The sequence below is a fragment of the Pan troglodytes genome, chromosome 6, assembly GCF_028858775.2.
Source record: "Pan troglodytes isolate AG18354 chromosome 6, NHGRI_mPanTro3-v2.0_pri, whole genome shotgun sequence".
Lineage (NCBI taxonomy): Eukaryota > Metazoa > Chordata > Mammalia > Primates > Hominidae > Pan > Pan troglodytes.
Genome location: NC_072404.2, coordinates 26,543,954 through 26,571,006, shown reverse-complemented (window position 1 = coordinate 26,571,006; position 27,053 = coordinate 26,543,954). Strand labels below are relative to the sequence as shown.

The window sequence follows — 27,053 nt, the reverse complement described above, 5'->3', positions numbered from 1 at the left end:
CACTTCACTTACTGGTGAAGTAGGAGACAGCTACCTAATCCTCCCAGAAATTTTACATCGTAATCCTTTCTATTCCCTGCAAAACAAAAAAATAGAATAAAATTTAGAGAAATAGTGAATACTTATTGAGAGAAATCCCTACGGTCTGGAGAAAAGGGACTAGCAAAACTACTGTAATATATGCTGCAAAACAAAATTCCAAGTGAAAGACACTCTCCCTGCAATGCTACAGGCCCCACTCTATCTTACACTGCCTTTACTAAAACCTTCAACATGGTTAACTGGATAATATTCCCCCTGGAAACATATTTCCGATTTTATAGCAGAAGTTGATGGGAAATAAATTCACCTTGTAGAAAACTGCTTTACAAGCAAATGTGCTAGAATATTTTTATAAAGTGAAGGATGTAAGCATTATTTCACTTACATGAAATAAGCAAATGTGCTAGAATATTTTTATAAAGTGAAGGATATAAGCATTATTTCACTTACATGAAATAAGCAAATTTTTGCTTCCTTTTAAAAATCTGAAGGTCAGATGGTGTGTGAATAGAACATGTATGTACTTGAGTAGCATGATTCTAGGTATTGATATATGCAATAAAAGAGATCAAAGCTTGCCAAGTAATTATTAAGTACTCCTTCTTTGCATTACGCGAACATCAAAATACGTGCTACCTCAACAGCATCACTGCACTGACTGTGCTTTTACTAACTTAAAATACATGTCTCGGTTTCTCAGGAGCTCTTGATGAGTTCCTTGTTCCTTTATCTTTCCATTGTGCAGAACCACTATCAAATCTGCATTCTGAATTGCCGAGAGCCTGTGAGTGACCACTAGGCATGTCCTTCCTGTCCTGGCTTTATCAAGGGCATGCTGAACCACCTGGAAGAGAGAAAGACCTGTGATCACCAGTTTGAGTTAGATGTTAGTAAACTTACCTAAGTCAAATCAATTAAGGTAATCTAATAACCTTCTTTGCTTTATTTGCTTGTCCCCAAAGGAACTGCCCTACTTGTAAAATAATCACCTTACTCAATAGAAATCTGGAAAGATTAACTACAGCCGGGCACATTGGCTCATGCCTGTAATCCCAGCACTTTGGGAGGCCAAGGCAGGCAGATCACTTGAGGTCAGGAGTTCGAGACAAGCCTGATCAACATGGAGAAATCCCGTCTGTACTAAAAATACAAAATTAGCTGGGCGTGGTGGCAGGCATCTGTAATCCCAGCTATTTGGGAGGCTGAGGCAGGATAATCGCTTGACCCTGGGAGGTGGAGGTTGCCGTGAGCTGAGATCATGCCATTGCACTCCAGCCTAAGTGACAAGAGTGAAACTCCATCTCAAAAAAAAAAAAAAAAAAGAAAAAAAAGATTAGCTACAGATAAATTATGTAAGACTTTCAGTGGAAAAGCATTTGTGAGAATGAATAAAAATGAAATAGTTGTTTATATGTTAGTGGTTCTAAACTCACAGCCAGGAAGTAGTATTTCTAAGTAGAATTATAGTAGTATTTCTGCTACAATTTCTTTGAGTAGTTCTAATACTACTCAAATTTCTACTATCATTTCTTTGAGTAGTTCTAAACTCAAAGTCAGGAATTAGTATTTCTAAGTAGTATACCTAAGTAGAATTGTCTAATTTATTTATCTAATTTTCTCTCATAGATTTTGTTTTGTTTTTGGTGGGATTTAGCTGTAGAACTGTCCTGTTAACATAGCATTTCAGCCAACAGTGAGGTTATGACGCTATATAGAGAAAGTGGGAGTGGAGGGTGAAAACCCATATTTGTTGAATACATAAAATGTTCCCAAGATGGATATCTCATTTAAATTCTTTCAATAACCTCATATAATGATAGCATTTTTATTTTTCTGATAACTGAACTGAGGTTAGACCAAGGTCATACTGCTAGTAACTGATGAAGTAAGGATTACAGCCCAGATATGTCTGATCCCAAAAGTTAGTTGTTGTTTATTTTTCATAACACATTGTTGCTTTGAGAATCAAGAATAATAATCATCTTCAAGCAGCAATCATGGGTGGATTAACTGCCTGGGCTCTTAGGTCAGATACCCTCCATTAGAATTTAGAGAAGTTACTTAATCTAAGCCTTAGTGTGCCAATCTATAAAATGGGCATGCTAATACAAGAAGCTCATTCGTCATGTTGTTGTGAAGACTGAGATAATAGCATGTAATGCATACTCTACAAATATTAATGATTACCATTCATTTAACCAATGTTCATTTACTAAATAAGTGCCTACATGTGCAAGAAACTCCTAAGGGATAAGGACATAGCAAAATCAAACAGCTGGAGAAGCTTGCTGTGCAAGTATTTTCTCATGTGTCACTTTGCCTCCTTGTTTCCCGCTCAAACTAGGCTGAGTCTGTAGAAGGTAGAATAACTCTCAGGCTCTGACCCTGCAGTGTAGATTACTCTTTTACCCATACTAATTACCTTATTAGTTTGTTTGGCATCACTGGAATAATAATAAAATTGAAAAGTTATTTTTCTTGGGCTCTTTCCTTGAATGAAAAAACATTTTGAAAATTGGTCCACTTTTGATAATGAGACAAATTTGAGTGAGAAAACCTTTCTGGAACATGAGATTCCCTCTGTCTCAACTGTCTCCCACCTCCCCACCACCTACTGACCTTTTTGTAAAGGTCCAAAGCCTTAATTGGAACTGGTGACCTTAGAACTACAATTCTTTCCAGGCCTTTGTTTTTCCAAACTTACCTTGGTTTCCTCCATGTTATTGGATGCTTATATTTGGTATTATATTCTGAGATAAAAGAAAATGATGTTACCTTCTCACTGTCATTATCGAGGGCTGAAGTGGCCTCATCCAACAATAAAATTTTGGGTTTTTGGAGAAGAGCCCTTGCAATAGCTAGTCTTTGTTTCTGGCCACCAGAAAGCTGTGTTCCTTTCAGTCCAACTTGTGTGTTGTATTTCTATCACAGGAGCATGCAATTAAGAAAGCAAGTCTTAGTTATTTAAATTAGCATGGCAACTGTGGGCGAGAACCATGTGAATATTTCAAATTTTGCTACTCTTGAAAATTTGTGTCCCAACAAATGTTGAAATCTATTCTTGGGCTTTGTTGCAAATAAATGCTAAAGCCGCAGTAAACACTACCATCTCATTTACATATCCTATCTGATCAGACAGTAGACCTCTGCCATTATGCTTCCACAAAGAAATTTTTCAAATTAAAGCATAAGAAAAAAATTACTGGCAAGAAACAAGTTCACAGTAAACACAAATCCTTTTCCATTAAGTTATACTACCTACTATTTTCAGGTTAAAATGATTCGCAGTAGTAAAAACAACAAGGAAATTATGAGGTTTCTTCACTTTGGCTCTTGCTGAGCCTCTGTGGGCACATCCTTACAGATGCTGGGATAGGAGTCTCAGTGGTACATCCATCTTCCTGGAAATAAGTTAGGTTGACTTTTTTGTTTTTTTGAGACCGTGTCTCGCTCTGTTACCCAGTCTAGAGTGCAGTGGCGCAATCTTGGCTCACTGCAACCTCCACCTCCCGGGTTCAAGCGATTCTCTGCCTCAGCCTCCCAAGTAGCTGGGATTACAGGTGCCCACCACCATGCCTGGCTAATTTTTGTATTTTTAGTAGAGATGAGGTTTCACCATGTTGGCCAGGCTGGTCATGAATTCCTGACCTCGTGATCCACCCTCCTCAGCCTCCCAAAGTGTTGGGATTGCAGGCGTGAGCTACCGCGCCTGGCCAGGTTGGCGTCTTGAAACAGTCTATTCACCTTTTCAGGCCACTAAGTAGTAATGGTGACATTTAGCACTTCACAGTGTTTTCATAGTTCCCCTACTTACTAATAACCCAGTTTCTCCAGTGTTTCCCTTCATGGAAGGGTAAAGAAAATTTCACACAAATCTTGAAGCCATCGTGGTCCTCTGAATCACAATTGGTCAGTACAGTTGGGGTAAACAGGTTCTTGCCTGCTTTTTAGATTGTCCCATTGACTTTGCTTCCTTTCAAGGCTTCACATTGCTTTCTAGTGGCCCTTGGCACTTTTGTAAGAAACATAAGCCCTTGGTACCTAGACAAGAATGTGTAGATGGATCAGCTCCATTGAGAAAGCTGGTCCAAGGGTATAGCCAGAAAGATTAATCCTGTAGCAGCATTTCACATGTAGCTTGTGATTCCTAGCTGTTCATTTTGTGTTGGTAATCTAGAGAAGCTTGAGGGAATTGCCTTTCTCTCCACATCTGACTGCCTTCAGGAAGTGCATTTTGGACAGAGTTGGTGTCACGAACGTGTGTACGAACCTGTGGTATAACCTTATAACAAAATGTGTCTACGTCATCTCAAAGCTTACTTTTCAATTTAACATGCATAGGTGCATGCTTCGTAGCAAACGACGGGTGTCTGAATTACTAAAGCCTAGTAAAAATATCTTCTCTGACGTGAATGCTCTGCAAAGAATACAGACTTTCATTGTTTTCTCTGTCATTTATCTGGGACTACTAGCAGGCCTTGGGCCCCTTCCTCCTAAAATGCATTTTGTTAAATTTGGAACCATAGATAAAACTGTGTCTGCCATTCATTTCCAAACACTGCAAAGTTCGTATTTAAATGAGGGGATTCAATCTTAAACTAAAAATTGGGAAGGGAGGTGGGAATGATAATGAGCTCGTAGCCCTTTCCGCCAGCCTAGCTTAAATTGTACATGAATTCTTCTAGGGCAGCTGAAGAACATACAAAACTAGGAATCACTTTGCAGTTTTTGGCCTTCCCTGGATTGTAGGAGAGTGTAAGTTTAAAGAACACATTGGATGAAGGTTTTTAAATTTTTTTAAATTTTATTTATTTATTTATTTTTTTACGGAGTCTCGCTCTGTAGCCCAGGCTGGAGTGCAGTGACGCGATCTCGGCTCACTGCAAGCTCCGCTTCCCGGGTTCACGCCATTCTCCTGCCTCAGCCTCCCAGTAGCTGCAACTACAGGCGCCCGCCACCACGCCTGGCTAATTTTTTGTATTTTCAGTAGAGACGGGGTTTCACCATGTTAGCCAGGATGGTTTTATTTGTTTTTTAACAAAGAACCACAGAGTTTCTCTTTAGCCAAAAATTTGAATCCATTTTCTGGCAATCACTGGGATGGTGAGTGCCCCGAAATCACCTCTTTTATGAAAAACTCAAGGGGTAATGGCTCCTTAATATGAACCGGAGCTAAAAGTCAGTTGTGTCCTCGAGGGGACACCAGAGTCTGTCTAATCCTAAAGCAACTGCATTCTGGAGAATCCCTGCAGGCACTGGGTTGGATTTTCAGGGTGGTTCCAGTGGTCAAAGTCCTACTTAAGGATGTGGCTTGACTGAGGGCTGCCACTGGGTGATACTGTGAAGATTAGTAGAGAACCACACCTGGTGTGTGTCTCAGAGGATCCTTGAGGTCAAGGCGGCGTTGCTTCCACTTCTGTCCTATGCCCCAGGCCTGTATTTCCAAATGCCTGTGGGATATTTCTATGAGATATGTGGTAGATGCATTACATTACACTCAGCATGTTCTAAATTGACTCCTTGCTCTGTACCCTTCTGGTTTGAGCTGTTACACAGATCCACACTCCCTTACCGAAACCCTTGGAGTTACCTGTATTTAAGGATTCTGATTTTTTTTCAACCTTAGAAGAAAAAAATCTATGTATTATACATATACGATATATTATCTATATTTAATAGATAATATATTATTTAACACCCCCAGAAGGATCTGGGGAAGCAACTGGTAATCAAATACATGAATTTCGTGCAGATGTATTTGATTATTTATTCTAAGTGGGATAAATATAAATAAAGGACTATATTATATCCTCACATCATTTTGCCACCAAATGAATTTTCATCAAACATACACAATTTGTGTGTGGCGTGTGTGTATATGTGTGTGTGTGTGTGTGTGTGTGTGTGTGTGTGTGTGTAGGGGGAAGTCTTTGGACTCTCATCACTGCTCCGTGTTTTATTCCATGAGGCTGCTCAGTGCATTGTACATTTCCTTGCTCACTTTCCAGAAACAATCTTGAGCCAAGTCCTGTTGATTCCACTTTTAAAATATCTTTTAAATCAATTTTCTTGTTTTAGTTCACTTTGTAATTGTTATTGTAGGCCTTCAAAACCTATCCCTGGAAATAGCTCTGAACTGATCTCTCAAGCTGCCTGTGTCTTTGTCACTCTCTACCATCATTTACATTGCTGCTAGATGAGTAATTCCAATATCCAATTCCCAACATGTTCCCTATTTAAAAATCTTCAATGACTCCTTAGTAACTACCAAAGTTAAACATTTCTTTCCTTGTGATTTAAGTGCCAGCTTTTTACCTTTACATGCTTATCAAATACCGTAGCTTTATATACTCTATTCTTTGTCAATTGGCTTACAGTTCCGTGAAAACATTGCCATAGTTTCTGTCTCCATGTTTTTGCTCAGGCTATGCCCATTGCCTCATTATAGAGAATGCCCTTTTAAAGCCTTGACTACTGAAATTCTACTTGATCAATACTCAGATCACCTCTTAATTCTCCAAAGGTCTCCTCTGAACCCCCAGCCAGAAGTGATTCTACTGCCCTCTAGGCTCAGATGGAAGTTTGTTTACCTTCTGTGCACTATAATTATTTGTATGTGTTGATCTGTGTTCATCTTAACTATTGGGCTTCATATTCCTAAAAGTAGGACTATACTTTATTTGTCCTATCTTCCCTAAATAAAAGCCCAGTGGTTTGCAATGAAATGCTCAGTAGCTGTGTGTTGAGTGACTAAATGCATGGATGTTGGGATAGAGGAATGAAGACTTGGGGCTGGACGCAGTGTGTTTGGGAAGCCGAGGCAGGTGGATCACTTGAAGCCGGGAGTTTGAGACCAGCCTGGGTAACATGGTGAAACCCCATCTTTGCAAAAAAAAAAAAAAAAAAAAAAAAAATTAGGCAGGCATAGGTGGCAGGCACCTATGGTCGCAGCTCCTGGGGAGGGTTAGGTGGGAGGAACACTTGAGCCCAGGAGGTCAAGGCTGCAGTGAGCTGAGATCCTGCCACTGTATTTCAGCCTAGGCGACAGAGCAAGACCCTGTGAAGAAAGAAAAGAAAGAAAGAGAGAGAGGGGGAGGGAGGGAGGGAGGGGAAGGGAGGAAGGAAGGAAGGAAGTAGAGAGGGAAGGAAGGAGAGAGAGAGAGGGAGGGAGAGAGAGAGGGAGGGAGGGAGGAAGACAGGGAGGGAGGAAAAGAAAGGGAAAGAGAGAGAAAGGAAGAAAATACAAGAAAAGCAAGCAAGAAAGAAAGAGAAAGAAAGGGAGAGAGAAAGAAAGGAAGGAAGACAGGGAAAGTAAATTTTGAGGAAGCAGGACATGGCAGATTGGTCAATCCACAAAGTTTGTAGTAAAAGTAAAAGAAATCCTCAGAAAGCAAAGTGTGACACAATTCAATTTGCTAAATAATTCTTGGAGAGAATTAAAATGAATAATACATTAATGTGTCTTATGTGAAGCCGACTTTCTTCCTATGCCTGTTTTACATATGGGTATATATTTTATGCTTACTGCATGTTACTGGAAGAGCTGAACTCTTTCAGACTTTTGCTTCACCATTTTCACACTGCCACTGTGGCCATGTATTTGGAGGGAGTGCTGGGCTCCACTGATTTGCTCAAGAAAATTAATTCCCTTTTTTTTTTTTTGAGATGGAGTCTCACTCTTGTTGCCCAGGCTGGAGTGCAATGGCATGATCTTGGCTCACTGCAACCTCCATCTCCCAGGTTCAAGTGATTCTCCTGCCTCAGCCTCCCAAGTAGCTGGGAATACAGGCGTGTGCCACCATGCCCAGCTAATTTTTGTATTATTAGTAAAGACAGGGTTTCACCATGTTGGCCAGGCTGGTCTTGAACTCCTGACCATAGGTAATCCACCCTCCTTGGCCTCCCAAAGTGCTAGGATTACAGGTGTGAGCCACTACACCCAGTCTAAAAAATTAATTCTATCTGAAGGAAGTACAACAAATTACAAGATTCATGTTCACTTTTCTTCCCTAAAAACCTACGTGTGAGCTGTAACATGTTTCTAAGTGTCACTCTGAGTATACCAGTGCCATTATCCACAGTTGTGGTGGTTGCTTTGGACTGCTCTTCTGAAGGGAGGAGCAAGGGCACCTTTGTTCCCATCTCTGAAACCCTAGGACCACCATGGTTACGAACCCTTTCCGTCCCTTCAGGATAGCACAAAGAATCCAGGTTCAAATGCTGAGTTTCTATACAACTTTAAGAAAGTTATTGAACTTCTTTATCTGTAAAATGCGGTAGTTACAGCATCCGTGCTGTACTATGGTGGAAATTTAGCTTAGTTCTTGGTTCCCAGAAGGGCTGGGGAATGTGTGGCTGGTTTCCTCTCTTCGTTTTTCCCAGCCAACTGAGCATAAGAGGGCAGTCTTATTCTCCCCAGGGTACTAACCGAAGGCATTTAGTAATATGCAGCTTTTCTAGGAATTATGTGATTTGATTTTTTTTTTAACTATTTTATTTTGGTATCAGGTTTCCTTATTTTTCTACGTGTTTTTGGGGGAACAATGACATGAAGGTAAATTAAAGTTAAAATTTAAAACACTGAAAAATAAGCTACTCTTTTAGAAAAAATGTTAAAGGAAATAACATCTCAGTTTTCAAAGTCTGTTGTAAAAAGTTAGCACAATGGATTTTTGCAGCATATAGTTTTGAGTAAATGTGAGAACTGGTACAATAAAAAGAATAGAAGATAATAAACAATTTAAGAATAAAAGTTAGGTCAGGTGTGGTGGCTTATGCCTGTAATTCCAGAACTTTGGGAGACTGAGGTGGGTGAAATTGCTTGAGCCCAGGAGCTTGAGTCCAGCCTAAGCAACATGATGAAACCCCATCTCTACAAGAAATACGAAAATTAGCCAGGCATGGTGGCATGTGCCTGTGATCCCACCTATTCCGGAGACTCAGGTGAGCCTGGGAGGTGGAGGCTGCAGTGAACCGAGAACACACCACTGCACTGCAGCCTGGGTGACAGTGAGACCTTGTCTCAAAGGAAAAAGAATAAAAGTTAAATGGTACAAATATCAATTGGGCAGCATTTCACAATACATAAAACAAACTATCGAGATCATGCAGATAACAATCTGACCACAAATTAACAATGCAGTGAGTGTCATGGTTAAAAAGGAAGTTGCCATTAAAAGACATTCACAGTGTCACTATATTTATAAAAAATATGTGAATCCTTCCTATGTCTTTAGTACTGCAAACCCTTACCAGAGTAAGGGAAATCCTGTTTGTACATGTAGGCACTATGTAGTATGGAGAAGAGCTGGTGAGGGAAGGAGTATAAAAGTTAGAGAGTATGATGGCTATTGGCCTTCACCAAAGAACAGGGCTCTAGATTATTAGTTGTTTGATATATTGGTTGTTAAATTTAACTATCTCCCTTTAAAGTGAGATAGAAACTTAGTTTATAAAAATCACATGTAGAAATTCACCCCTACATGAAAATATCTCTATTTTTATTTCATTTAATTTATTTTATGTGTGTGTGTATGTGTGTTGCAAACACTCAGATATTAGAAACACTTAAAGTTACAATTATCCCTCTCTGTGCACTGTTTTTGGATTTGTATCAATGCTTGCACTACCAAAGGCTTCTCTACAGTTAGCCAAGATTTTTGACTTTTCTGAGATTTTGTGCCAATTGTCACAGCCAATACAGACATCAAGGTGATAAAAAATGGCAGGCAAGGATCTTACACTCTAGTGGGGAAGGGAAACACTAAACAAATAACTAAGTGCTCAGGGTAATTTTCAGACTGTGATACATGCCTTGAAGACAAAGTGATAGGGGATAGGACTGGTGGGGACTTTTAAAAATAGGATGTTTAGGGAAAGCCTCTGCAAAGGTAACATTTGAAAGGGCTTGAAAGTTAAGGTGCTACTTGCTGGGCGCGATGGCTCACGCCTGTAATCCCAGCACTTTGGGAGGCCAAGGCGGTGGATCACCTGAGGTCGGGAGTTTGAGACCAGCCTGTCCAACATGGAGAAACCCCTTCTCTACTAAAAATACAAAAATTAGCCGGGCGTGGTGGCACATGCCTGTAATCCCAGCTACTTGGGAGGCTGAGGCAGGAGAATTGCTTGAACACGGGAGGTGGAGCTGAGTGAGCTGAGATTGCACCATGGAACTCTAGCCTGGGCAACAAGAGCGAAAGTCTGTCAAAAAAAAAAGAAAGTTAAGGCGCTACTATGCCAAAAGCCAACCTAAGGGAGGTCTAGCCTGGAGAAACGGCAAACGCAAATGTCCTAAGGTGGGGAGCAAGTTGGCATGTTCATGAGACAGGAGAGACCAGCTCAGCTGCAGCAAAGTGACTGTGTGGTGAGGTTGTTGCTGGGGAAACAGCAGGGCCAGATTACAGAGGCTTCAGCAGCCCCTCCCCATGGGGTGTGTGGGCTTTATTCTAAGTGCACAGGGGAGCCATGAGGCAGTTGTAAGCAGGGGAGGGATAGGATCTAATTTGTTTTTAAAAGATCCCTCTGATTGCTGTGAGGAAGAAAAATGATAAAGGAGCAAGACTGGAAGGCAGATGAAGAGGCTACCGCCGTGGCGGGGAGGTCATAGTGTGGACCAGCCACAGCGTAGATGGATGGAAGGCAAATAACAAAATGTGAAAGTTAATCCAGTGAATATTAATACATTTTGGTCATAGGAAAATCATCACACAAAAATCTCAAACTTGGTTTTTCACATCTGACTTCATGTTTTACCTCTAACTTTAGATTCTGGCAATAAATACATTGTATAATCCAAGGAATACATAAAAACAACTGCATAGGCCCAGTAGCTACTTAGCCTTACTTGGCAGCTTTATAATTCAAGATTTCAGAAATTTTCTTACCTCAGGGAGACCTTCAATAAAAGAATGGATATTTGCTGCATTTGCGGCTTCTTTGATCTCATCTAATGGCACCACACGGCTGTTGTCACCATAGGCGATGTTCTCAGCAATGCTGCAGTTGAAGAGCACAGGCTCTTGAGGAACGATTGCTATTTGGGAACGGAGCCACTGTACATTCAATTCTTTTGCATCCACACCATCAAACAGCTGCCAAAAGCAGATTGGATAATGGTGTGTTAAGGTCACACAACTGTATCATGTTACAGTTCACTGTATTCAAACACACACAAATCATAACAAGAAGGATAGGAATTCAAGCTATTTCAAAGTATAAAGTTACCCAAGGAAGGCTCATAAATCATATGTTGTATAGAAGCAAACAACATGTAACTCACTACTGCCCCCTCCACTGTAACAGGACCTGACTTTCTGAAAGCCCAGTAAAAAGTAGGTGGAGATGATAGAGTACTCCATGTGTAAAGCTGTGTCATCTTGCACACAGCCATGTTTATTCACATAAATAGATAACAACACTCTTAACAACACCATCTCATATTTGATGAGCATGCTCATTACGTGAGGGGGACTCTTCCATTACCAGGGAAATAGTGGTCAATAAGAGAAAGCTCTTTCCCTTTTGTAGCTTATATATATATATATATTTATTTAATTTTATTATTATCATACTTTAAGTTTTAGGGTACATGTGCACAACGTGCAGGTTTGTTACATATGTATACATGTGCCATGTTGGTGTGCTGCACCCATTAACTCATCGTTTAGCATTAGGTATATCTCCTAATGCTATCCCTCCCCCCTCCCCCCATGGATGTAGCTTATATTTTAGCAGAGAGGCATGCAATAAACACATGAACAAATAACTCAATAAACTCAGGAGAGGAAAGTACCCTAAAGACAGGGTAACAGGGTAGAGCGACTGAGGCAGTGGGGAGGGTATGGAGAGGCATGAGAAGGGGGTTGTACAAGAAGGCCTTAAGGAAAGGACGTTCAGACTAAGACATGAACAGTGAGAAGGAGCCTGCAAAGGGGACATTCTGGGCAGGGCAATAGCAAAAGAAAGGTTCATAGGTGTGTTTAAAGAACATGAGGAGACTGGGAGGCTGAGGTGGGCAGATGACTTGAGGCCAGGAGTTCAAGACCACCCTGGTTAACATGGTGAAACCCCGTTTCTACAAAAAATACAAAAATTAACTGGACATGGTGGCACACCCCTGTAATCTCAGCTACTACTTGGGAGGCTGAGGCATGAGAATCGCATGAACCCTAGAGGCGGGGGTTGCAGTGAGCGGAGATCACGCCACTGTACTCCAGCCTGGGCCACAGAGCAAGACTCTGTCTCAAAAAAACAAAACAAAACAAAAAACGTACAAAAGCCCCCCAAAAAACAGAAAAAGCACAGTGCATGATGACGTGGGGAGTGATATGAGAGGAGCTTGGAGTGGGAGGCAGGGGCCAGGGCATGAAGGACCTGATTGATGGCATAGACTCTGGTATGTTCTAACTGTGGAAGGTTTAGAAGAGGGAGTGTGCTATGCTATGTGCGAATAGATGAGTGTCTCCTAGTTCAAGGGAGCCCTTTAGGACTCCCTTGAGTCCTTAAACTCTGTTTTGCAAACACTCATTGAGAATCTGTAAGGGCGAAAAGACTGTACGTTGCAGGAGAATGAGGACTAACATGGCAGTCTGAGTTTTAGGAACTTTTTTGTACGGGCAGGAGGCAGGACAGGAAGCTTTGTGTGGGTGTGCTGATGTGGTGGTGGGTGGTGGGGGGAGGACAAGGTAATGGAAAAACCACAATATAATGTATAGTAAGACAAGTGCCAGGTAAGAAAAACAATCCTTAGGTTCGAGGGATGGAGAGATTACATTACTTTAGATATTAGAGGCATGACTTCATGGAGCTGATTCCAATAAGCCTTAACCGTGCATAAGGTTTTGACAGCTGGGAGGTGGGGGTGAGTGGTGGGAAAGCAGAAGCCTGAACTAAGGAGGTGGAGGACAGTGTTCTCTCTGTCTTAAACCAGAACAGAATACGGAGCCACGATGTGAACATTAGACCAGATCTCCAGCACCCACGTTCTAAAGTAATTCCATGGCTAAGATCAACATTTCTGCTGCCAGAATGGTTGAAGAATCTTTGGACCTTTGTGCTTCACTTCAGAGTCCTAACCATCATTTTTGTGATGGTTTGCTTGTCCTCTTAGTTAAGGGTTGACACAGAGATATTTTTCTTTTTAACTTCTGCATTGTTTGCCCCACCCAAACCAGTGGGGATGCTTAAGCCCTAGTGAATGTTTAAGAATAGGACTGCTAACCCCCAGATTAGGTGTGTTTCAATTCTGTCTTACCACTTGTCCTTGCACGGGGTCATAAAATCTCTGCAGAAGTTGAACAGAAGTGCTTTTCCCACAGCCGCTGCTCCCCACAAATGCTACTGTCTTTCCTCGCTCAATACTGAGGGATAAGCCACGGAGGATGAAAACATCTGGGCGACATGGGTAGAAGAAAGAGACTTCTCGAAACTCTAAATTCCCTTCACATGTGTCCTGTGAAAGGAAGTTGACAGAGTTGAGAAGAATGACTTGGGAAGGTTGTAACACACTGTAGCATACTGGCTAAGTTCATTTTGAAAATTGTGCATGTTTCCATAGCCCTTTTAATTTTAAACATGTATGCATCTCTGTAGAGCTGTTGACTGCAAGTGGGTTTCTGTCACTTTTGTTTATATTTTTTTGTGTCTGTGTTTCTTGTTATCTTCACTACCGACTTCACTGAGTTTCTAAAAACCACTTGCTTCCTTCAGCTTTGCTGCACAGACAGTTCCATTCCGCAGTTAGTTGTTTGACCAGCTTATCTGAGTAATACGTTTTTCTTTTTAATTTGGTTTGTGCTTTACAAACCTTTATTGCTTAATTCAGAAGAGCTGGGGTTCTCATAAACTATATGTATGAGGGTTATTTCTCTAAATTGGGCCATGTTTTATAGTGAAGGTACAGTATGTTTTGAATTCTGATTTATCTTTCTTATTTTATTTTATTTTATTTTATTTGAGAAAGGGTCTAGCTCTGTCACCCAGGCTGGAAGGCAGTGGTGTGATCTCGGCTCACTGCAACTTCCACTTCCCAGGCTCAAGCCATCCTCCCGCCTCAGCCTCCTGAGTAGCTGGGACCACCAGCGTGCGCCACCACACCCAGCCAATTTTTGTATTTTTAGTAGAGATGGGTTTTCACTATGTTGCCCAGGCTGGTTCCAAACTCCTGGACTCAAGCAATCTGCCCACCTTGGCCTCCCGAAGTGCTGGGATTACAGGCGTGAGCCACCACACTCAGCCCTATCTTTATTTTCAATTGACCATTATTTGGCAGTGACAGTTGCCTAAACATTTAGTTTCTCTCTATGCATCAATCTCTTTACTGGTTAATGATTTCTAAACCAATACTCATCTACACCACGATGTTTAAAAAAGACTTTCCAGAACTATCACTAAATGACTAACTTTCCCTTTATATATTTGGTTCATAAGATTTTAAGTTCTTTTGATCTTTGTGTTCCTCTCAATTGCATTTTAAGTCTTATTAATTTTTGTTGTTAGACTAAACAACTAAGGAGTAGTGGATTTGTGTGTGTGTGTGCATGTGTGTGTGGTGGTAGTGGTGGCTGGATTTTAAAACACATCCTTACAGTCAGGTTTACTAGTGATGTTCGACCCATTCTGAGCCCATCATATTGTAGGTAAGAAGCAAGGGCAGGTAGGGGTGAGGAGTAAACAAAAAAAATTTGATGATATTATTTTCTTGTTAAAAGAATTTGATGTTAAGATGTGGTTAAGAGATCTAGAAATAGAAAAAAAAAATCTGGAAGGATATTTGCCAAAATTTAAGAGTAGTGTAGTCGTAGTTTATTTTAGTGTAGTCAGTATTTTCCATTTGCCCCCTACAACCTATGAATATAATTTGTATAAAAAATTTCTTTTTTTTATTTAAAAAAATTTTTTTTGGTGTACTTCCCTCTCTGCATTTGTATAAAAAAGGTTTTAAAAAAACAGAATACCGCAGAAACATGAAGAATTCAATTATTTTTATGTATGCTCTTGTATGTATTTTGTATAATAGCTCATAGAGGTATTCTAGAAAACTTCTAAATTTAATACATTTAAAATTTATTCTTATGATTTTTAATTCTATTTAATATGAAAAACTCCAAAAATATAAAAATAGAGAGAAAAATTTAATAAATGGCCCACATACCTATCACCCAGCTTGAATTTCAATATTTGCCAATTTTGTTTGACCAGATTTTAATTTTTTTTTTTTTTTTTTTTGAGAAGGAGTCTTGCTCTGTCACCCAGGCTGGAGTACAGTGGTGTGATCTCGGCTCACTGCAACCTCTGCCTCCCAGGTTCAAGTGATTCTCCTGCCTCGGCCTCCCAAGTAGCTGGGGCGATAGGCACTTGCCACCACACCCTAATTTTTGTATTTTTGTTAGCGATGGGGCTTTGCCATGTTAACCAGGCTGAACTTGAACTCCTGACCTTAGGTGATCCGCCCGTCTCAGCCTCCCAAAGTCCTGGGATTACAGGTGTAAGCCACCACACCCTGCCCAGATTTTAATTTTTAAAAGCGTAGAGTGATATTCAGAAACATTTACATACTAAATAAAATAAGGATTAAATTCATTAATTTTATAGCCTTTTTAAGAAACACTTCCATAGTCTATGCCATGCCTATGGTTCTGTAAGGACATAGATCAGTGAGATACTCAATTCCTTTGTTATAATCTGCAGAAAGAAATAGGAGTAGCAATATTGTTATACATATAAATCTTAAAATTAAAAAAAAGCTTCTTACATCCTTTACTTTCCAAAATACAAGAACAAAATCTTATTTTGACTGTGACGTATCTTTGAAGCATTCTATTTTGAGAATTTCCAGATAGTCTTATTTCTGTCACTAACAGGCATTCTTCTTAATCATTGTGTAGCTCTAGTAATGCTGTATTATTTTAAGCTGTCATACATATAAATCTATTAAAATTCTAGAGGGAAATAATTATAAATTAAAAACATTTAAGTATATACCTAATGGACTATTTTTATTTTAAAAATTAAAATGTCTAGAAAAGTACTAAAATTGAATGTATATTTAATGTATAAGACTGTTATTTATTTTTTATTTATTTATTTATTTTTGAGACCAAGTCTCGCTCTGTCGCCCAAGATGGGGTGCAGTGGCGTGATCTCGGCTCACTGCAACCTCCGCCTCCCGGGTTCAAGCGATTCTCCTGTCTCGCCCTCCTGAGTAGCTGGGACTACAGGTGCATGCCACCACACCCGGCTGAATTTTTTTAATTTTTTTATTTTTAGTAGAGACGGGGTTTCAGCATATTAGCCAGGATGGTCTCGATCTCCTGACCTCGTGATCCACCCACCTCGGCCTCCCAAAGTGCTGGGATTACAGGCGTGAGCCACCACACCCAGCTGTATAAGACTATTATTGAGAGATTTATTTTGAAATTATACACCCTACCTATTATTTCTCTTTTAATATTCACAGTCTTTTAGAGTTTGAGGCTAAATTTGTTTGTGTGCATCAATTTAATAGTTATACTTTCCTTTTTTCCCCCTTTGTTTGTAAATATATTTCCCATGAAAAATGGTGTCTGAAGCAGCAGAATATTATTTACTTTGCATATATTATCAGAGAAAAAAAACAAATAAACCTTAATACGAATCTTCATCCAAGATCAAAACTTTAGTTTCTCAGTAGAATTCAGTATAAGAATCAATCTTTTTTTCAAGAACATTCTCATAGCATCAGGCATATAAATTAAAAGCATATATTTTAAAATATGAAGTATAAATTTTTGTTGTAGAGGTAAAAATTTGATTAAGACAAGACCCCTTTTCCCCGTTTGCAGCCATAAAATTATTTTATACAAACTTTTAACTCTTTATGTTACTATGACATTATCTTTTGCAGAGTTTTCCAAAGACAGCCTTCATTTAATAAGTGGACATTTATTTTTTATTTTTATTTTTCATTTATATTACATTTTATTTTTTCAACTTTTATTTTAGATCCAGGAGTGTATGCGCAGGTTTGTTATCTGGGTATATTGCGTAATGCTGATGTTTGGGGTATGAATGATCTTGTCACACAGGTACTGAGTATAGCACCCAATAGTTAGTTTTTCAGCCCTTGCCCCCTCTCTCCCTCCCATCTTTAGTGGCCCCCAGTTCCTACTGTTGCCATCTTTATTTGGACATTTAAGATCACGGTTGTGCTTACTGGCTTTTTCCCTTCTTGACTGCGGCTGTCTATATTTGGTTTCTTTTCCAACAAGGCAAACAGATGCGCAGCCCCCGATTTGGCTTTGGAATATTCAGGAGCCAAAACAAGCGTTTCTCCGATGGCCATAGCTCCATATGCAATTGCAGTAAAAACTCTATCAAAAGATAAAGCATTTGAATCTTAGGTCCACTGATCCTTTGTAAAACAGTAGAACTCTAAAAGTAAAGAGAAAAGCAGGCACAGGAATATCATCTTTTGATGTAGATGGCACCCCTAACGCTGAAGGCCCACCAAGTTATCTCTTTAAAAAACTTCTACCATGTAGTAATCATTCCTTGCTCTGTACACCAAAATGAACTTTGGAGCTTGGGTAATCTTAAAAATGTCTCTTCCAATTAGAGCCACAGATCAAAGGTCCCAACTAGTGAATATAAAACTTCTTAGCCATCTTGATATGAGGCTTGCTTGCTTGGAGATTTGACAGAGAATTCAACTGACAATAGGAAGAATGAATCTCCAGTAGTGAGATCTGGATTTACACAGTAGATATGATTTTTTGTTTGTTTGTTTTGCATATAATGTAGTTAGGACAGATAACTGAAGCTAAATGACTGGTTATCTGTCTGATATGCTACATTATTTAGAGAGCAAATCATGGGGATCCTATTTTCCTCAGGTTCCTAAAGCAAAATCTGACTAAAAAGACTGAAAGAAGAACTTTGATCTTTTAGGTTTGTTATCGATTATGATCTCAGTTTCAAAGCATGTTAATTATAAAATGGTAAGTATGCAAATGATGTTTGGAAGCACACAGACTATTTACTCGACTGTGGCACAGGAGCTGACCATGGTTAAATATTTTCCTCTCATTTTCGATTTCATTTTAGATATGAAAGTAGTGTACTAGAATGCAAAACAATGCATCTTAGTAACAAACCTAATGGCACAATCAGGCTAAAACTGGACCAGTGTCGCTGGCAATATTTAAACATTAGGCAGTAAAGGGTCATCACAGAACCCAGTTGCTTGTTTGCAGTGCTGGATAACAGCAAAGTAAACACGTCTGGGCTCCTTGTGAATTTCTCCCTCAATGGGGCCTATCAAAGGGTAGATGTTGATGCTGATGCAGTCTCTTCAGTGACCTAGACCTCAGATCCTGAATCTTGTTGGCTTTACAAAGATCAAACACAGTATAAAATATAAAAACAAAAATAACACTAAAATAATTGTTATTTAGTTCAGTGATGTCAAGGCATTTTTAGTACTGATATTTATAGAAAGTGTTTAAAGCTCAAAATGCCATTTGAATTATTTGATACCCAGCTATAAACATCAGAAATGGTCACTGAGTTTAGGTAACCCAATCAGAAGGTTTTTTTTTTTAATGTGTTTTTAATGCAAGGAAAAATCAGACTGTCAGACTTAAGCCTCAGTCTGATCCAAGAATCAGCAGGTGAGCTGGGAAGATAATTGGATTATGAGTTAGGAGACCTGGTTTCTAGTCCTACAGGGGTAGAGGCTTCTCTGAAATCAATAACTGAGAAAATAGCTTCTTCCCATGATTTGAGATATGCTAAAATCTCTACCTGTCCTAACATTCCCACTATAAAAGTAATGGTAAGCATTAGACATAAATGTCTAGAGGCAGACATCCTTGTTAGGTCTCTCTGAAAATGGAAATATTAATGAGAAAGGAAGAAGGGCCTTCAACTCAGAACTTGTGTTTGTGGGAGGTAAATGACCCAAAGGATGGAGAATGGAGCCAGAAGAAAGGGTTCAGTTAGAGAAGGGAGAGTACAAGCAAAAGCCCTGATACCGTCTTTAATGAGTGAGTGCTGAGAGAAATGTAAGTGGGATGGGGGCTGATGCCGATGAGGGTTATGTTGAAGACCCTGGAGGGGAAGTGTGGACTTTGAGGTGATGGACTATCTGGGGTTGAGTGAGGGACACTAATCTTCATCTTTTTTTTTTTTTTTTTTTTTTTTTTAAAGACGGAGTCTTGCTTTGTCATTCAGGCTGGAGTGCAGTGGCATGATGTCAGCTCACTGCAACCTCCATCTCCTGGCTTCAAGCAATTCTCCTGCCTCCACCTCCTGAAGCTGGATTACAGGCATGCACCACCATGCCTAGCTAATTTTTGTGTTGACCAGGCTGGTCTCGAACTGCTGACCTAGTGATCCGCCTGCCTCGGCCTCCCAAAGTGCTGGGATTACAGGCATGAGCCACTGCGCCCGGCCTAGGGACAGTAATCTTCTTTACGCTTTTTCTCCAGGTGGATTCTGTATAAAGGTAGGCCAAGGCCCACACATGGAAAAAACTGGTCTGCTACAGAATTTGTCCTTACCTAATCAGACCCAATTAGCTAGGGTGAGCTAAACTGAAATTCAGTTCCACTCAACAAGTATTTATTGTAGAACAACCCGTGCTATAACTCTGTAACATAGTTAAACCAGATCCTTCAAATCTGGTTTAAACTCCTGGAGGCATTTGAACTGAACACCTAACTGGGAGAAATGTACAGGCCAACAACCTCTCATGCCACTGTTGGTCTTGAGGAGTTTCACCCATTTGGGATATATGAAGAGGAGTAATTTGGTATCATGACAAATATTTTAGTCACTAACAGGAGCTGTGTGCAGTGGTTCATGCCTGTAATTCCAGCACTTTGGGAGGCCGAGGTGGGTGGATCACGAGGTCAGGAGTTCAAGACCAGCCTGGCCAACATGGTGAAACTCCATCTCTACTAAAAATACAAAAATTAGCTGGGTGTGTTGGCACACACCTGTAATGCTAGCTACTCAGGAGACTGAGGCAGGAGAATTGCTTGAACCTGGGAGGTGGAGGTTGCAGTGAGCTGAGATCACGCCACTGCACTCCAGCCTGGTGACAGAGTGAGACTCCGTCTCAAGAAAAACAGCAACAACAACAACAAAAAAGAAAAAAAAAGCTCTCACACTTCTGTAGCAATAGATTAGCACGGCAGGTCAAATCACAACTTTCCAAGTCCTTACTCAGTAAGTTTCTTTCTTTGATTAGAAGGCAGAGTATCTTTCCCCATAGAGGTAGTCATTAAAATTATTCCCATGCTCATCTGTATATCATCCATATACAACCCAGAGACCTCTTCCCACCCTAAATCCTTTTCTCAACAGATAGGAGGAGAAAATAAGCAACTAACATTTATTTGGTTCTTTGGATCTTATAGAATGTTTTCATATACAAGATACCATCTAATCACCTAGGAGATAAGTAGAATGGAAACTTATCAGTCAATGAATGAGGAGACTCTAGCTCAGAAAAATTATGCAATTTGCCCAGAAGCCATGAGATTGTAGGGTTGGAACGTGAGCTGCCTTCCTCTCTGTGTTTTCCCCTACATGGTCTTCCTTGCAGTGGAAAGCTGGCTGGAATGGTCTTTTCCTACATGTTGGAGTTTGTTACCACTTGCTTTCCATTTTAGAATCTTCTGAAGGCCCTAGATATCAACTGTCCTTTGATTTCTCTTCTTTAGGTCCCTTCAGTGGTTGATTTAGCCTTCTTATCTTGTCCTTGTCTGTCTCTTCCGGATACTCTCTGGGGAGGAGCCAGGCAAGAGCTAGGTGGCTGCCATGGCAGCCAACATGGAAAGAAGTCTTTCCTGTTTTCTTTGTTTTGTGTAACCAGTGTTGCTTTCCTTAACACAGCAATAACACTCACAGTTCTTCCCTGGCTGCCCAGCCTCCTAGGGCAAAGATGATGGTGCAGGCCTAGCTCCCTTCTGTCCATCCTTTATTATGTTAAGGTATCGACCAACTGTTAATACTCATTGAAAACCCATCTATGTTGCTCTTTTGGCCAATAATCACATTGTTATTGGAAATACAATGTGGTTTCTTGTCAAGAACTGCATTTGGTTTTTAAGAGAACTAGGAAACACACCCATAAACTGCCTGGTTCTGCTTCTCAGGCAGTTTTCAAAGCTATGTCTTTTATTATTACTGTATTGAGGGCTGCCATATCTTGATTCTTTCTTACCTATATGCTCTGCTTAGCTTCTTGATAATATGGATAGAAAATATGGAAGAAACTCACAGAGATAGAGAAAGCTTTGCAGTGGGGAAAGGAAGGCTACAGAAACCTCTCCTGATTAGGAATCGTTCTTGGTCGGTATTGCAAAAGGCAAGTCAGCTGGAAACCAGCCTAAAGGGACTAACACAAAGAGACAGGATAAAATAAACTTATTTTGTACTTCTAAATCTACACATTTATAGTGAAATAACAAATAGAATGTGTTACCAGGACTAACAAAGGGAGAGGTGAGTGTTTTACTACACATGGGTGCATGAGAACCTAAACAAGAGATTTTCTAAACGCCCCTATGCCTTGTCTGTAAGGTGGCAGAATGAAAATGTTATCACCTTATTTTAAATGCTCATTTCAGATAAACTTCTAGGATAGTAGAAATAGAGACGGCTTCTACCATAAGACATGCGCGTTGTCTTTTTTTTCTTTTAGAGGCTTTTTCCTCTAAAAAGCCTTGCTGACAAACTAATATTATGAGCACATTAAAGAATTTTGCTGTTAAAACTCCCTTTGTGTATCTCCCTTTCTGAGACACAATGTCATTTTTGAAAGAGACACAGATAATCCATCCTTGTAGCTATAAATTATGCCTTGGAGTAATCTGGAATGTTTGATAAAATGAAGATTCCTGCCCCATACTAGATCTACAAATCAGATTTTGCAGGATGAGATCTAGGTATCTACAGTTTTAACCAGCTCCTAGATTGGTGAGTTGGAAAACCACTGGTTTAGAGAATGGCTCAAAGTGCTTTTTATCTAAGAAGAATTCTAGTAGGAGGGAGTTTTCTTTGTAAATTTCTTCGGTTTGGCTAGTCGATGAGATTGAAAGCTGTCTGTCATCCTAGATTCTGGAAGGTACAGAGTCTTCTAGGCCAGGTATAATTTAGTGTGTCTAAAGGGAGCTTGTGACACATTCATGGTAGTTTGGGCCACATTTGATCTCTAGGACCAAATCCTCTTTGGTGTTGAAGACAAATCTCATCTATTGACATTATGCATAGTGCTATGTTGCTCTTTTGGCCAATAACCACATTTAATACTGGAGGAGAATCCCTAGAGAATCTCTCTTTTGTCCATACTCCAAAAGTGTGGGTACCCTTATTCTGTCTGTATTCTGACTGGATGAAACTCAAAAAGTGAGGCTGGGTGTGGTGGCTTACACCTGTAATCCTAGCACTTTGGGAGGCTAAGGGAGGTGGATCACTTGAGGTCCGGAGTTTGAGACCGGCCTGGCCAACATGGTGAAATCTGGTCTCCACCAAAACATGCAGAAATTAGCCAGGTGTGGTGACATGTGCCTGTAGTCCCAACTACTCAGGAGGCTGAGGTAGGAGAATTGCTTGAATCCAGGAAGCAGAGGTTGCAGTGAGCTGAGATCGTGCCACTGCACTCCAGCATGGGTGACAGAGCGAGACTCCAACTTAAAAAAAAAAAAAAAAGAAAAGAAAAGAGAAGAAAAGTGATACCAGTGGCTCTAGCTCAGATAGCTCTCTATTTCTTCCTTCCCTTGGGGCACTGGGAAATACCAAGGTGGTACTATTCTTTAATTGTTACTCTTATGTTAACAGTCCTTCATATGTTCTGATAGTTAAAATGCTTATGTATCTAGAAGAGACCCCCTTTTAATGAATTTAATTAAAAGAACTTCAGGAAGTATGGTAGGTCAGCTCAGGGAAGAAATTTTATATTGGGGACTTTTCATTCTCATATTTTAGGGCTATAAAATAGCACTAAGCAAGTCACCTGTTCCATTTATATGTGAGGAATCAGCCCAACTTTGAATATTCGAATGTTTGAAAAACTAAGCGAGAATTATTTAAAAAATAATTTCACAGAAATATTCTATGAATGTTTGGCCACAGAATTTGTAATAATAATAATAATAATAATAATAATGTACGTTGAGTAAACCAAACCTCTGGAATCTGGAACCATGAACTTGAATCTGTGCTCTGCTACTTACCGATTATGTAACTTTGAGCAAGTTAGGTAACCTCTTTGAGTCTTAATTGTTCTCATCTGTAAAATGGGAACCATAGTATTTCACAGGGTAGTTTAGAGCATTAAACAGATAATATACAGCAAATACTTAAAACTGAGTAAAGATTCAATCAAGATTTGCCGTTATAGCAATTTTCATAAGTAATGGAATGGTTGGCAGTCTTGGAAAGCCCCTTAAAGGAAACATCCTAACGTGTGTCATTTGCAGGCATGAAAGTGACTGGCATGATTTTGAGGTTGTATCATTCTTCGACTGAGAAATTTTTTCTTAGCTTTAATCTAAACAAATCTCAGTAGGTACAGGTAAATTCTCAATTCCACACATCATATTTTATATCAATGGTTGTCCTCGATTTAGATCCAGTCCTCCTGCCAAAGCACCTGGTATTAGACATATGGGTGTAGAAAAGAAGAAAATTAGAAAAATTTGTGAAAAACAGACTCCTGTTTTCAAAGTGTGAAGGTGACTCCGAAGGCACATTTCCAGAAATGACTGTACTGCCTAATTATGTACCATTCCAAATCTCCCCCTTAATTTTGATTCAGTCATTCATTCAATAAATATTTATTGTGTGTCTATTATGTGCCACCCACTTGTTTTTGGCTTTTGGGAAACATCAGTGAACAAGATAGGTTACAACTTGTGCTCAGTCTATGCACTCATAAATATGGAAACACAAAATATAATTTCATAGAATCATAAGTGTCATAAGTGTTGTAAACAAAATATGGTGATGGGAAAGAGAGTGATGAGGAGGGAGGGTTAGGGGAACTACTTTGGACCATCGGTGAAAGTCCCTCTGAGGAGTGGACTTAGCAGGGGAAGCCTGAGTGGTAAGAAAAAGGTAGCTTAGCAAAGCCCTGGGGAATGACCATTCCAGGCAGAGAATAGCAAGTGTGAAGACCCTGCAATGGGGAGGTCCAGGGACAGACATGGCAAGTGTGGGGCTGATGAGTAGTTAACATAGGAGATAGAGGTGGATGAAATTGGAAAGAAACGCAGCAGCCCCATCATGAAGGTCTTTCAGGTCATGGTAAGGACTTTGGCTTTATTCAAATTTCAGTGGGAAGATCTAGATCTTGCAGAATTTTAGTAAACTGGTGCTATTGGATTTGTGCATTAAATGATCAGTCTGGCTGCAGTGTGGAGAATGGATTATAGGGAAGCAACAGTGGACACAAGGACATTGGTGAGGTTGTTGCAGTGGTCCAGTCAAGACAGGGGGGGGGCTTGGATGAGTGTGAAGAGGATGAGAAGAATTTTGGAATTAGAGTCATGAGGAATCAGTGATTTATGTGGTGGACAACGGCAAGAGAAGCAACAGGGATGACTCCAACATTTTTGGGCTGACAACTGTGTGGATGGTGGTTGGTGTTATTAGTTAAGATGGGAAAGTCTTGGGGAAGATAACCTTTGGGGAGAAACACCTTAAATTCCGTTTTGAACACATTGAGATATTAGTCCTCCAAGTGGAGGTGTCTCCTAAGTGATTGGATAAGCGTCTTGTGCTCAGGGCAGGGTCAGAGTTGGAAATATACAGAAGGAAGTTAGCAGGACACAGGTGGCATTTAAAACTGACAGATTGGATGGGATCACTAATGAAAGTGTAATAGATGAAAGGTCTGAGAGCTCTAAAGCCCTCCAACACACAGAGTCCTGGCTGAAAAACAGGATCCAGTAAACTTTATATATATATATGTGTGTGTATATATATATATAGTGTGTATATATATATATATATATTTTTTTTTTTCCTGAGTTGGAGTCTTGCTCTGTTGCCCAGGCTGGAGTGCAGTGGTGTGATCTCGGCTCACTGCAACCTCCACCTCCGGGGTTGAAGCAATTCTTCTCCCTCAGCCTCCCAAGTAGATGGGATTACAGGCGCCCACCACCGTGCCCAGCTAATTTTTGTATTTTTTAGTAGAGACGGGGTTTCACCATGTTGGCCAGGCTAGTCTTGAGCTCCTGACCTTGTGATCCACCCACCTCTGCCTCCCAAAGTGTTGGGACTACAGGCATGAGCCACCATGCCTGGCCTTCTTATTTTTTTTATAGGTGTGATTACAAAGCGAAGAAAGAGTAGTGACAGAGAAATTGATGAAAAGAGATGAAAATTCTTCTGTGAGAATTTGGAAAATCATCAAACATCGTACATTAGTATGAATATGTTTAATTGGCTTGCTTTCTACTAATACTCAAAACTAGTTATACAGAAGGAATGGGGCCCTGGGGATTAAAGAAGGCTGCAGAAAGTTTAGAGCAACATGAGGAAAACATGTTTTGAGTTTCAAACTATTGGCTTGCAAACAAACTTTTGGATTACAACCAACTTTCAAGCTTGGGAGTGCCTGGATTATATTAGAACAAAGGAAAAACTGGCTAACGGGGGCTGGTAAGCTAAATTATTTATGTGATTTCAGATTTTGTTTCTTGTTAATCTACCTAAGTAATTAGTCTTATGTAATCAGAATGAAACCCAAGCCTAAATATAACTGTGGTTTATAAATTCACATGGGCAATAGTGCACACTATTTTAGAGGCTAGGAGAACATAGGACAGGGAACTTGCAATTTCTGTTGAAATTTTATTTTAATTTTTTTGAGGCAGAGTCTCACTCTGTCATCCAGGCTAGAGTGCAGTGGTGTGATCTTGGCTCATTGCAACCTCTGCCTCCTCGGGTCAAGTGATTCTCATGCCTCAGCCTTGGTAGCTGGGATTACAGGCATGCACCGCCATACATGGCTAATTTTTGTATTTTGACTACAGACAGCATTTCACAGGTTGCCCAGGCTGGTCTCGAAATCCTGACCTTTGGTGATCCACCTGCCTTGGACTCCCAAAGTGCTGGGATTAGAGGCATGAGCCACCACATCCAGCCCTTCTGTTGAAATTTTAAATACAGATATTCCATTTCCATATTCCATTTTATAAGGAAATCTGCTTCCAGGAAACTTCTAAGTGGCTTTGGTGTCAGGTAAGATTTAGGAATACTGGGTTGGTGAACTCTGGACTGTTTTCTTATCAGTGCCTAACAAAGAAACTTCCTGAGACTTCACTTAATGCTTAATAAATAAATAAATTTTCATGTGAATAGAAACTAATAATTATTCCAAGTTATTCTGAAATTACTTAGGTTTAAATGTCTTTTGGCCATTTCCTCAAATTGAACCTATCCTGAAAATACAAATATGCCAACAATAAGGATATTCAAAGTAATGTCCTGAGACTTGGGAAACAAAACCCAAAGAGAAGTGCCCAGTGTGTTCTGCCAGATGGCAGCATCCTTGTAACAGGTGTAATCTCCCAATTCATTATTGTGAAGAGGCTGATACTTGCATGGATGTGCATTTTTTGGTGGGCTTGTTAAAAATAACATAATGTTACTTTTTTGAGTCAAGTATTGTATGGATTTCTCTAGTTCTAAATGCTTAGCAATGACGTTTATGATGGATTAGCAACATTTCTGATATTTTAGGCTCTCAGCTCAGAATTAATACTCAAAATTAATTTTTCTAATTTAGCAGTTGCATTAGATGTTCCGGTAAAACAAATAAATTCATAATTATGTGACCAGAACTTCAAAATAGGAGCTCCAACCTAATGCTTTGGGAAGAAGCAGCCTCACTGGGACACCACGTTCAATTCCAAATGTGACATTTTTGAAGGGAAACACTCATTTATATGTGTTTCTTCTGGATTATTTGCTTAGCAAATAATTCATCCTCACTGATTTACAGTCGTACTTTAGGAAGC

The 27,053-nt window shown here is 39.9% G+C and overlaps 1 protein-coding gene across 1 annotated transcript in view; it reads right to left on the bottom strand.

Moving 5' to 3' along the window:
• Positions 1 to 688: 688 nt before the first annotated feature.
• ABCB5 (ATP binding cassette subfamily B member 5) overlaps positions 689 to 27,053 on the bottom strand; it is a 130,891-nt gene continuing 104,526 nt past the window's right edge. The window contains exons 23-27 of the mRNA XM_009452745.4: positions 17,234 to 17,390; positions 13,295 to 13,492; positions 10,926 to 11,132; positions 2,818 to 2,964; positions 689 to 886 (exon numbers count right to left, since the gene is read on the bottom strand). Coding sequence (XP_009451020.4) covers positions 689 to 886; positions 2,818 to 2,964; positions 10,926 to 11,132; positions 13,295 to 13,492; positions 17,234 to 17,390 — 907 coding nt within the window. The remainder of the gene's footprint in view (positions 887 to 2,817; positions 2,965 to 10,925; positions 11,133 to 13,294; positions 13,493 to 17,233; positions 17,391 to 27,053) is intronic.